At 39.2% G+C, this 13726-nt stretch overlaps 1 protein-coding gene across 7 annotated transcripts in view; it reads left to right on the top strand.

Moving 5' to 3' along the window:
- The window catches only part of birc6 (baculoviral IAP repeat containing 6), a 125895-nt gene that overhangs the window by 85232 nt on the left and 26937 nt on the right, over positions 1-13726 (top strand). For all 7 annotated transcript variants that reach the window (XM_042432631.1, XM_042432636.1, XM_042432637.1 and 4 more), the window contains exons 65-67: positions 6496-6718; positions 10361-10506; positions 13340-13450. In XM_042432631.1, coding sequence (XP_042288565.1) covers positions 6496-6718; positions 10361-10506; positions 13340-13450 — 480 coding nt within the window. The remainder of the gene's footprint in view (positions 1-6495; positions 6719-10360; positions 10507-13339; positions 13451-13726) is intronic.

Genomic DNA, 13726 nt, shown 5'->3' with positions numbered 1-13726 from the left:
GCAAGGAAGTCTAAAAATATAGAACCACATGTATCTTTTTCATTAGACAGTACACACTAAAGAAAGGCATACCATACATGTTAGAACAGTCATGGACCAGATTTTCATATGAATAAACTAATATTACTTTTACCCTGATTTATTCTCTCATTCTCTCTAGCAAATGGATTTTTGCCCAATGTATGATGCATATCACCATGAAAAACAGAAAAAACAGGAATTTTACAACAAAGGATTTTTCATTATACCATATCATGACAGGTGGTAAAACCAACTTTAAGAGTTTGCCTACAAAAACCTCTATTACTGGGACATCTCTCTTTTTTCATTGGCACAGTATTGTTTACTTTACATTGAATAGACAATAGTGAATATTTTGTGAGTTATCCTCAATTAAATAATGTTACCTTTTCCTCGCCTACTAAATTCAAAATATGTCCTCTTTTCTAGTAGACCATGCTTTATTCAAAATAAATATTGATACTGGCCTCAAAAATCTATTATCGGTTATGGCCTTTGCTAGAGTACAACTGAATTCTGAACAGATCATTACAAGTCAAATATTATTTTTTTCCCCATGTTTTCACTGTAGTTTGCATTCAGAATAAAATGTGACTGCACTGTTATTAGTCAGACTCTAATTTAAACTTTCACTACTAAAATACAATTTACTGCTAAAAACTACAAAAGAAACAATGCAGAATCAAATTCCATGTACTTTATAACAGATTAGAACTGAAATTGTAATGAGACTTCTACAAACTTCTAAATTATTTATTATTATTTATGTATGCTTTTCAATTGTGCCTATTTCACATCCGTAAACCAACAAAAGAAAATATCTGAAGCTCCCACTCCATCTGGTTGTTTGTGTGTATCTATATATATACATTTTCTCATCTTATTTCCGTTTGTTTTATTTATTTATTGCTTTTCAATCTCTCAGCCAGAGGAAGGCTTGGAACACGGTGTGTGTTAAGACAGAAACCCTTGGTGGATGGTGATTAAGTGGATAAACAGATGGTTCTGCTGTTGACACCCAGCGGCGCCAATAGCTGACTGGACAGGAAGTAGAAGCTCAGGTTAACAGGTCAGATCAGGCCCAGCAGCATCTCTTTCTGCATACAAAACCAAAAATAGTATGTTGAGTTCTGATGGTTCTCTCAAAAATACATATATCTATTTGAAGAGAAATTACAGGGAGGTATTAGAGGTGGTGATGTGTCTTTTATGAGTGAAGCAGTAATTAGTTTCAGAAAGTCCAACTGAGAATAAAATTATTTTTTGCTAAGAAATCAGTACATATATCCGTGTTGTTTTTTCACTTGTGTACTTAAAAGTGTAATTATCCAAAATTATATAATAATAATATATATATGCACAGGTGAGCACTAGAAATACACTTTTAACCACACTATTATACTGTTGTATGAGCCAGCTGGAGGCTAGTGTATCCATTACTGTGACTTCAGTACTCTGTATGTTACTTAAGGTTTTGTGTGCACCTACAGATGAAATTGCAAATCTAAAGCCAAAGCTTGATCTTCGACTCTTCCTTTAATATATACATCTTTACATCAGTGGTTGTGTGTGTCTCTGTGGATGATTCACAGCCTGATTTCAAATGCAACTTCCTGACACACTATTTCGGTGAGGCAATTGATTCGACACAAGGTGAGGCTACACGGGCGAACAGGGAGACATTAGCAGTAGTGCCTTTATTTCAAGCAGCCCTTACATATGCCACGCTAACTCATTGCAGGCACCCTCGTTCATGTCTAGAGGCCCCCGTTAACTATTAATCAGTCCGAGCATCCAACATGGCTACACACAGCACCCATCTCTTTACTGCCCCCCGAAGGCTCTAAATCACAGCGAGTGGAGGCCCGCTGTTCGTAGCACTGCAATGACTGCAGGTCAGCACTAGCAAGATAGTCATAGCTGTGATGGATGTCCAGCATGTTTGGGCTGCTGCTTGTCCTGTGGCTGAGCGGAGAGCAGGCTCTGATATTTCTCCTTACTGCTTGCTCTGCATCACTGTTCAGGATTCCAGTTGTTGATGGAGTGTCGAGAATTCCATGGAAATTAAAATATATTTACAAGACAGGGATGATTTTTGTTTTCCTCTTTGGTTAATGGTGCCCACTTATTCCTCTTATAAGGCAAAAAGAAAAGAACATTTACTCATGGGAGTGTGTTGCCGAAGTCTTTCATGTGGTCATTGAAATATTTTATTTTATTAAACATTTAATACTCTTAAATTTTAACCTGTTTAAATAATGTTTTGACTATTTGAGTACAACACGTTTCATTTGATAAACTCGTATTGTTTATCCCAAAACTGTAGGCTTTACAAAGCCAATAGTTAATCAAACACGTTGCCTCCAACCCTTATGCGATGTGGGTCATCATTGATAGGTGCAAAGGTTTCATTAGGCCCCACAGTTTTTAGCTTTACACCAACTGAATTGGATCTTGAATAATGAGTCAAAAAGTAGGCATTATATCAACATTCGTGAAATAAGTAATGTAGAACAGATGCATCAGGAAACTGCACATTGTAGCTAGATCCAAGTCATTACAGTTTACCCTGTAAGAAACAAATCAACAATTTTATGGCAAACTATCCAATAGACATGTCTCTTGAACCCAAAATTGTTAAACCGCTAGTTGCACTAGATGAAATGTCATTAGAATTTAATATCTGGTCTCAAACTAGGTGCTGGTCTATCTAGTAGACGTTGAATTCACAGGATTCATTCACTTTGATCTGCTGCTGGTGCATGAAGAAAATCAGGAGATAAACGGATACATGCTCTGGGGGGACCTTGATCATCCATACCAAATTTCATGGAAATACATCCAATAGTTGTCAAGACATTTCAATCAGGACCAAAGTGGTGGATCAAAAACTAATATTGACATCAAGTGCTAACCAGTGTAGTTGAAAAAGCTGATATGAGCACAAATTTTGAATGACAAATGGTAGTTTATAAAGTTAATCAAAACACCTGAAGAGCAAATTCATTAATTAAATTATATGTACATTAATCAATTTTGTTTCTATCATGGAAATTCCACCCTTTGTACATTTCCTCTTGGAGCTAAAGCAGAGGTTTTATAATGTCTAATAAATAGTGCCTGACACACTATCATTAGCTCATAGGAGAATGAAGGCTCTGTGATTTTCTTACCCAGTTGTTTAAAAAAAGCCCTGCATCTAGGAAGTGTTTGTAGATGTCTTGCCCCTTTCTTTTTATTCGCTTGTCTTTCAGTAGAGTCTTCTTGGCGTTTATTAACCACAGTGGAGAGGAAAACAAGTCTGACATTGACGCAGGGCAGAAGGAGGAATTCTGATGCTCTGAGTAATTACATAGATGTATTGGGAAGGGATTGGGATTCCATGCTAGGTGCCACCTAGAGACACTGGTTAAAGGATTTGATAGCAGATTAAAGCCCTGGGAGGTCAGTGTTGTGCAGATGCTGGAAGAAAGACAGTAGGGAGCCGGGAATTTCAATATAAATGTAAAACAGTCCAGGAGCCACAAACAAAAGCCGTTCTATTTATTTTGAGGCTGATACTTACAGGCAAGCGCATGGATGCACAAGTACCTCCACACACACTGGACAGCCTCTCAGAAAATGATATGTCTTTACATGGTCAGAATATTGATGCTTATACTTCAGTCTCAACAGACCCTTGTATTTGATTGGCTTCTGTTCAAGTACTGCTTGATGCAAGTGACAAACACTGGCTGAAAATTAACCCAACACTGAGTCTTAGGTAACATTTGCCAAACTGTTTTGCACTCTAGCTAACCTCTTTCCATGGGAGTGAATTTATTTAGTGTTCCACAGTTTGAATTGTTTGGCATAAATTTGGTACCTATGAAGAGTAATGCTGCACACTGCCTCCAAACCACAACTGTGTATATATAGCTTTGAACCTAGAAGTGATGAAGTTAGCACTACACTTCTAACAAATGTTTTCATTGATGTTCACAGAATTAATTGTATTAAGGTGGTGATCCTCTGACTTTTCATCTACATTATTAGGCCACATTTTCAATATGTCCAGTTCTTTATGTGTGTGACACTGGCATGGTTACATTTGTGTTGTACACATAAATCTCTGTAAGGACAAACCAACAGCAACCCATTGGTTCCACCTTGATTCCTCTTACACTGATCAACAAAGATGGACACCCAAATGATATGACCAGACCCTTGTTCATGTAAATTGGTTCTCTGGTTGTGATATAAAACAGTTGAGATGATTTGGGAATTTGACCTACCACTTTAACACAATTCAAGCTCTTCTTTCTTTTTAACCCTTTGTTTTTAGTCACCAGCATAATTTCAGAATTGTGCACAAAAGCTATAGCAAAGATGTGATTGTTAAACTCTCAAGTCTCATACTCTTCATGCAATAAATTATAAAGAAAAATAGAAACTGTTTAAGAGAATGTTTTTCTTGTATTATTTGTTTGACCAAAGTGTTCGCTGCCAAGCATGAACCTTCATTTAACATACGTCTCCAGCTGACTCAGGCTGCAGGGCCATCCATGTCCTGTTAATTCAGGCATCAGTTGTGGGCAAGAAGTAGGAGCTGTCAGGTTTGGTTTGTGAATTTCGAAACGACTGAGGTAGACCGTTGACTGTCACAGTCATACACTCACACACACACACAGTACATATCTCACCAGTACCAGGCTCTTCATTTCTGCCATCCAAACAATCCCTTCTTCATCTCCTCATCTCCTAATCAGGACATTTTGCCATCCTTCGCATTCTCTTCAGACTTCATTTTAAAGAGCTTCTTGTTAATTATACCTCTTGAAAATGACAACCCCAATTCTTGTCATGTCCAACTGATTATTCCATTTATTAGGAGGAAATATCTGCCAAAGCCTTTTAGGCTTTAAGAGTAGATTCACTCATCGCTTCTTTATGACTGAGTAACTATCGTTATTTCTCTATATGAGCTGTTTGCCCATTTCAGATACAGTCTAGCCTATGTCCTGGAGCTGATTTGACCACTTCAGGGTTGCACCGTATTAGCATATTATTTGTCTTTTAAGCTATTCCCGGAAATCTTTCAATATCCCCTTTCACACCTTTGCTCCCCAAAAGTATGATCCATTTCATATTTCACACACCTGCTCTCTCCATAATCAGTGTAATCTCAAAACAAGCTGGAGTTTTTCTTCCCTCTATCTCTGAGCAGAGGTATTCACCACATTTTCTCATGAGCTTGGAAAGCAGGATTATTTTTTTATTAGTGTTGCACAGAGAAAAATATATTACTTTGGTTTGTTCTTTAATAATTTGTAGTTTGTTGTCATATCGTTGATTAAACAGCCTGGAAAGATCGGTCAGAAGAGCTTACAGAGTTGGTTTTAGTTGCGGTGGTGGTGTTGTTGGCAATGGTCAAACATAACATTCCCATTCAACCCTGGATCAGAGATGTTGGAATGTAATCATGTTGTGATGGAGGTTTCTCGGCAAACTCCCTGGGACTTGAACATTCAGTGGTGTTTCCAACCAACCATAATAAGCATTAAGCAGGTGCGTCTGGTGGCCTAGCGGTTAAGACACATGCCTAATACTGTGATGGCAATATGTGGTACTGGTTTGATTCCTGCTTGGGACCTTTTGTTGAATGTCACATTCCTCTCTCTCCCTCACTATTTTCTACTCTGGCCTACAGTATCTGATAAAAGTAAAATGCCAAAATCAAGCCTTGTGCTTTAGTTTGATCAGAACACATTTTAACCCCAAAGCTATCTACATCCTGTGACCCTAGTTTGGGTATTTGCAACAAAAGTATTTCCTTAACCAAATAATCATGCCTGATTTGGAACAAAGGCAAATACACTGTTGGTTTTTTAAAATCCCTACTAGGATCTTCTTTTTGACATAATCTACGTACTGTATGGAGAGTTTTCTATGGTTTTACTTATTAAAGTTATCCATGATCCCCAGACCATCATTTTACATATCACATTCTTGCATCACTAACTCCTGGAATTCCCTCATGCCACTGCGAAGTTCTTAAACTTTGTTATAAGAAGAATGTTAAGAATACCAAAGTCATCAATGGTTTTCTTAGTGACCTGTAAGGTTGGAAATAACATTTGCCTGGTGCAAAGTAACAAATAACATGATTTACCGTGACTAAGAAGGGTTTCTTCCATTAAAGTCAATACAAACAATGTAAATCAGAGATGACACAGGATTTCTTCATTGCTCATCGACTAGAATTCTGCTCAGTGCTGCTGGAAGCCACATAAAGGAGACTCCAGATACTTAAGTAATATTGCTGTTACGTAGCCTCTGGCCACCAGTGGCAGCACTGAGCACACAAAAAGACCTTTCTTTCTCAGAGTAAATCAGTTTTGGGTTTTTTTTTGTCACTTTGCATGCATATTCTATTGTCCTCCCCTCCATATAGTACTCTCTTCAACACTTTGTGTCTGTCTTGTCTCTCTGCAGTTCTGGATATGGCTCGCCATGTGCCTCTCTATCGGGCACTACTGGAGCTGCTGAGGGCCATCTCCACCTGCACGGCTCTGGTTCCTCTGCTGCTGCCTCTGTCTGGAGACCCGGGGCAGGATGAGGAAGAGGAGGACGAAGAACACTCTGAGGGACAGACCTCTGTTGGGATGCTGCTGGCCAAGATGAAGACATGTGTGGACACATACACCAATCGCCTCAGGTCAGATGGAGAAAATCTATATAACATAAGTGGGCTTAAAGGAATAATTTAATTCGTTTTCCCTGGTTTTAAAATTTTATATATAGAACCCAAATGTTACACAGTACATCAAGACAAATAGTTCCACATACTTTTTAATTGTCTTATTTTATGCACTAAAACTGACTTCATTCATAAGGAGTAATGTCTAATTTAATACTTTGAACTAGTAATGACCTCACCACTCCGGTATCATTCACTCTGCTCCTCTCCGCTATACTGCTGCACTGGGAATCTTTACATCTGGAGCCCTGTTCACACTTGGCATCAAAACACATCCTAGGTTATGTGAATGTACCCCAAGAGGCATTGGGACTTACAGAGATTCGGTTACTAAGTAGCTTTTGGAAGTAGTCAGGGATACATGTCCAGATATGCGTTTTATTATGGCAGGAACATGTGCCCAACACACCAGACCAACTAAGCGTAGGGAAAAAACATTGCCTTTGCTCTGCATATAAGATACAAATGCTGTACCTTTTTATATACACACACACGCTCAAGTACAAGTCTACATATAACCTAAGAGATGTGACCACACTATCTTCAAATGAGTGAGCTCATGTTCCTCAGGCAGTCCCTGTAAGCTTCTTGACAACACGCTGTACTCAGGTTACATACATACATACTGCATGCATACATATCGAAGTGCCTTATTATGAATGATGTATCTCATGGTATTTTTAGAAAATGTCTGTCATGAATGTTGCAGCAGTTCATTTAAGGTACCACAAGAAGAAAACCATATAGTTGCTGATCAGTCAGTGAGACAGCAGTGCCGTATTGAACCGCTGACACATGGACTGGGCAACATTTTAGATCACTGAAAGGGTTCAAACTTGCACCTCATGTGTGGAGCTACTAGTTCATACATTATTTTAGTTTAGTCACACTATCAAAATAATTCAGACTGCCTGTAGTGTCTGTGGGATGAGGAGTGTCAGTATGGACCTGTTGTGCCAAGAATCTTAAGACAGGATTTGGACAGCCTCTCTTCATTCATTGCTGCTTTTTACTGACAAAAAAATCAGATGTTAATCAACTTTTAATCAATTTTAGTCAAAGTTTAAAGATAACTTTATCAACCCTATGTTGATGCATGTCTTTATTGATCTGTTAAGGTCTTTTGATGATGTTAGGCTTGATCATAGCATGATATACCCACAAGTTTCACATTCCACCTGGGTTTATAGCACACACACACACACACACACTAGGGCTATCCCCAACTCAGGATTTTCATAGTTGACTCAGAGCCGACACTTCAGACTGATGCATCAGATGTGACATGTATTTTCATGTACAGTATATTTCTCTTTATTTATCTCGTTACATATATTTCATTCTTATGGGCCTGCATACTAAACAACATAACAGTATGACTTTGTTTCTTTCTTCAATACAGTGTCCTTTTAGAAATATTATTCATATCTCCACTCAGTTACCTCATGTTTTACCTGTAAGACTTGTGTTTTAATGCAGTTGCTCATCATTTGTGATGTGAAAACGTCAGATTTCCACACAGTCACAGAAATAAAAAGTGTGTCCTGGTATTAGTTCAGTTCTAAAAGCCAAGCGCAGCATGGAGCATCTCTCCTGTCAGCTGAAGAGTGGATCAGACTGGACGGTGGAGACACTGGTACGTGTCTGTTTAAAAAGGAGTTTAGCCGACTTTGCTGCATTTAACATCGGCGCTGAGAGTTTGGAGAAGGAAACACATTTTCTCTCCTCTGCATCACGCTGTCCTCCGTTTCCATCACAGTTATGTATTTAGATCATTTAGAGACAAGAATCTGGAAAAGTTTACAGCCCGTCATGTTGTCACCCTGTGTTTCTCCGTGTGCAATGATGTGGATAAACAAGACTAGGTGAAGTATATGGCTGCACTGTATATGAAACACTAGAGGACTTTTAATTTGACACGACGGATACAGGAAGTGGTGACACATGGGGACCAAGCCCCCAGGAAGTGTGCCATGCTTTGAATGAAGCCAATTTGCCAAAGATCCTTTTTCAATACCAAGTACACTTAGTTTGGACTTGCGTATTTGCTAGTTCGGACTCGATAAGTTGGACACGGAAGTACAAACTTCTGAGGACTGGAGGACACAGTCTGATCATTGTGACTGCCGACAGCAGCAGCTCAGCTTCAACACACCTACCTGACTGTACTGTGACAAAATAATCTCAACTCGAAGCTCCACTAACTTTTTTTTTTCACTAAAAATAACCTCATTGACAGAGAGATGCAGTAAATGATGTTATTCAGTCTGTAATTTAGCTATAATAAAACAAACAAACTGTGATGTAGCTTATTAAAATAAAACAATATTTAATAAAGACCAATCTGTTAATTTGAATACATTTATATTTATGTAAATGTGCTGATATCTGTACATATAGAGTCCCAGAGGCAGCGCTGTTGCTCTGTCCAGTAAAAACATGAAGCATCACTTTACATTCAGACAAACTAATGAGGCAGCTACAATTCTTAGATTTCACCTGTGAATTACATCATATATCAAAATGCAGCAGAGACATTAGAGCCAGCAGTAAATCACCAAATATAGGATGGATAAACTGACCACATAATGGGAACTTACATGGTTATTTTCTTGCCTGAAAAAATATTAAAACTTAATAACATATTAAGAATCCTATAGTGAAAATTACAACAGCTTAATCTCTGCCAGGTGGTGCGAAATGCATTCTGGGATACTTGGCTTCGGCCAACCAATGGTGTAGCTTCATTACTCAGTCAATCAGTCAGTCAGGGACAGACATTCATATTTATAGGGCTGGCAGCAATTCCACTGACAAAAAGTGAGTCTACTCCATTTTATTGATTGATGCATTGATTCAGCGACTTTTAAGGGGCAGCCCTGACACACACATGCACGCTCACATACACACACACTCAGGAACACTGACGCTTATAAAAAAAACACGAAAGCTTGTACTTGATCTCACACCCCCACGCAGAAGCTTTAATGAAAGAAGAACAGCCCAAATGGCCAATCAGTGAGATTATTATATGATATTATATGAGCCTGGACAGTCGTGGGTGATCCTCCTCAAGTCAGGAGCATTATACCAAATGAATCCCACCTGTAGGTGTGACACACACATACAGTATGTCCACCTTCATCGCCCAGTGACCAGGAATGGATCCAAGTATACTTTCATTCATTTGTTGGTGGTGCTGTCTCTAAAGTCGGAAGGATAAGCTATGATTGCTTGGGATCCAACATGTAATCTCTCATGTCTCAGCCAAGTCACAGCATGAATTTCTGACTATGATGTACTAATTTGACACACTTGAAAGACAAAAATATTGTATAGTCTGGTCTCCTTAACCAATATCATGGCAGTTATACATTAAGCTGATACTAGTGGGTTAACTATTCCATTGTATCCTAGCAGTGGTTCTGTATGTCAGATCTGTCCCATCTTGAGCTACTACAACTCTTCCAGGATGGTTAGCAAGTTCAATGTGTGTAAAGTAATTGCCTTAAAGGGAAAAAAACTGATATCTGAAAAACAAGTTATCAAACAGCACCCTATTCTACATTATAGCTGAACATATATCTGTGTATGTTCCAGGTCAAAGAAAGATAAGAGCAAAGGTGTGGTGAAGACAGATAGCTCAGATCCAGAGCCCGAGGGTTTGACTCTACTGGTGCCTGACATCCAGAGGACAGCTGAGATAGTCTACGCTGCTACTACCAGCCTACGGCAGGCCAACCAGGGTATGTATACAACACACACATGGCTTTACTGCCAAACACTGTAGCAGCTGATTTAACATTCTGTGTACTGTTTCATTTAGGTCTCACTATGAAGACATTTGGTTCACAGCAATACATATTTACATCCTCCCCAACACAAACCCATTTTCATGTAAAATTTTGTTTTGAGTTTGGGATTTTAAGCAGAAATGTTAAGCATACAAAAACATGTCCTACCATATTTTTGTTTTTCCGCTCTGTCCCTGACTTGAAACCTTTGTTGGCATGCATCCAGTGTTTTTCATTTCTCTTCTTTCAACTCGATCTGAATTACTTCAGCAAGTCCCAGCACTGCTATCTCTCTCGCCATTTTTCTCTCGTACCCTCATCTGTTGTCTGTGTCCTGCCCTCTCAGTGCAAGGACAAGATAATGGGTCTCTAAGTTTAGCTTACCAAAAAGTCTGAATTCCCTCAGCTGTGATTGACTGCAGCCAATTTAATCTTAATCAAGGACACAATTGTCTTGTTTTTGAAAGTTGAACTAGACCAAGCAGTCTCAAGCTACAGGTCAAACTCACTCTTATGTATTGTTGAAGTCCACTATAGACTAGGCACTCCTGAGGTCCTGTCTTTGAAATTGCTCCACAATCCTTGATGGGTTTTCTTTTTCTGAGGCACTGAAATCTCTTCTGAGCCTCGTGAAGAAGACGGACAGTCTCTTCAAGCCGTGTCACAAGATTCAGACTTTGAAGAATTGTAAAGGGCAAAGTACACATGTCTTAACTTGTTTTTGTACATGGAGAAATAAAGAAAGAAAGGAGATTCTTCTAGCTAGCCATTAGTCACCGTAAGAAGGCAGCACCATCAATAAAATGTCCACTGCATGATGAAACATTACACCTCCCCCATTACTTTGTAGCTACAGAGTACACAATATTAATTATCCCCCACCCGCCCATTTCTTCCAGCTCCCTCCAGAGAATTTTTATGCTCAGTCCACATAAACGGTGTCTAACTGATCACTTAGGTATGGAGCCAGCCATTAGATGTGCTGGAAGTGTGCATGTGGCGTAGGGGGTACGGATAAAGATCAATGTCATGTCACTTCCCATAAAGAAATCCATATGATAAAGGCCTTGGGAACCGCACATCATACAGAGTTGTTCAGTGTGGAGCTTGCATCATGAGAGCGTTGACAGATGTATAATCATTTAATTAGTACAGAGGCTTTCAGAAAAATCTCTGAGAGAAGTCATGATCAAACATGAGCAGGACAGTATTGAATGAAGGAGAGGAAGCATCAATATACCTGTGCTAACTGAACAGGCCAAATAAATGAGGATATCAATGGTTATTGCACTCTCATGTACACGTCATATGCTTCCAAGGTTGGATTGTTGCACTGTTCTTCAAATGTTCCTTTAAGGTAAATATGTGAAAGTTCATTCCTGACCTTGGAAAAAGTAGTTTGTCAAAATAACTGTAAGTCAAGGTCCATTTACTAGGTTTTTCAGGAACTGTCAACTACATCTAACTTCATCAGTGAGCAAAATGATGAAGACTGCAAGATGTGGTTGAAAGCTTTGGAAAAAGCTAGTAAGTGGGCCTTGGTTAAGATAATTTTGTCAAATCATAGCAAATACAGAAAAACATAAAACTCTAATACCCATATATTCATAAAAATGTCAATGCATTAAATGCTCTTCCAACTTTCCCATCAACAATTTTAAATGATAATTCCAGTAAATCATAACTTTGGTCTTAAAGTGGCAATCTCGAAGATCAGTTCATTCTCTTTGGTGACACCATATGGTGTTAAGTGGTAATTGCAGGTGTGTTTTTGGACCTCACTCGACCTCACTCCCAAATATCCAAACACACAGACCTGCAGCTAACTATACATCCATAGATACCGGAGCAGATAACCTCGCTATGGCTCCACCCCTAGTGGCCATGTAACACGCTAGCACACTAGCACAAGCGAATTGAAGAGCGAGTCTGTTGCATTAGGCCCTCTCTGGCGGATCAACCACTGGGTGATGGAAAAAGCATCAGTATTTTCTTAACTCTGGTCATCATTCATCATATATTAGGACAACATTGTATTTATCTAAGTAATTGCAGAAATCTGGGATCACAGCAACATCGCTCCAATGAAGTGCGACGGGGCAGGAAACACTAACAGTCAGACAGGTTGTTAAAAAAAAAAACAGATTATTTTAACCACTTTACTACGAGGTAAAACCAAGAAACCACACAAGTTAACTGTGTGCACAGCTACAGTAAGTACAGTAGGTCAAAATTGAGTGAGGAAGTAGATCTGTAGACTGTAATGGCTGTTTATAAATCATAGTTTGGTTTTGGTCTGAATTTTACCAATGTGGCCACATTTTAAGATTTAAGCAACAACTGTGGTTCAATATTATTGTAATCGATAGAAGCAGTGACCAGAGCTATGAAAATAAAACACAAGGTGTAATAAACCATAGTTATCCTTCTGTGAAAAGCTTAATGCAAGAAAAATTAACTGTATAGAAGCAATTTTTACATCCACTTCACAGGCTTAGTTAAGCTCTCTTGTCATAGTTGTTTCCAACAGCCTCTCTGTAGTGCATTTTTTTGTGCATGTCTGTATCTGTGTGAGTCCATTTGACAAAGACTAAAGATTTCAGCTGGCTGCTTGCTACGGTGACTTCTGATAAATAGTGCTGTGGCAGGCTGGCCCTGCAGCATTCTCACAAGGGAAGGCTTCTGAAACTGATGCTTCTCTGCCACGATAACACTTTGAATGCCCCTTTCCCTGCTCTGTTTTCACTCTCGTCTTTATGATTTTTGCTCCCCACCTCCTTACCAGAGAGGAAGCTGGTGGAGTCTTCAAGGAAGGCCTCAAGCCGGCCCAAGCCCCTGTCCATCCTGCGCTCTCTAGAGGAAAAATACGTAGCTGCCATGAAGAAGCTTCAGTTTGGTGAGTTTTTGAATATGTGCGTGTGCGTATGCACGTTTGTATGTTTTGTAGTTTGTCTTCTGTACACATATACGCGAGTGCTGCTAATGCTTTGGAGTGTCAATGTCTGTTGACTTTACTTTCTGCACACGTTAGTAAAACTAAGCCACACACACGCAACTGTCTCTCCTGTCTGTTATGATCCATAAAGCCTTCATGTTAGAACTCTGAAAGGGAAACAGACTCAGGCTGAGTTCCCTTCCTGCTCATCCCTTTTGTCTTGTCCATCACTCTCCA

The sequence above is a fragment of the Thunnus maccoyii genome, chromosome 14, assembly GCF_910596095.1.
Source record: "Thunnus maccoyii chromosome 14, fThuMac1.1, whole genome shotgun sequence".
NCBI lineage: Eukaryota > Metazoa > Chordata > Actinopteri > Scombriformes > Scombridae > Thunnus > Thunnus maccoyii.
This window is presented reverse-complemented; position numbering and strand designations above follow the sequence as displayed.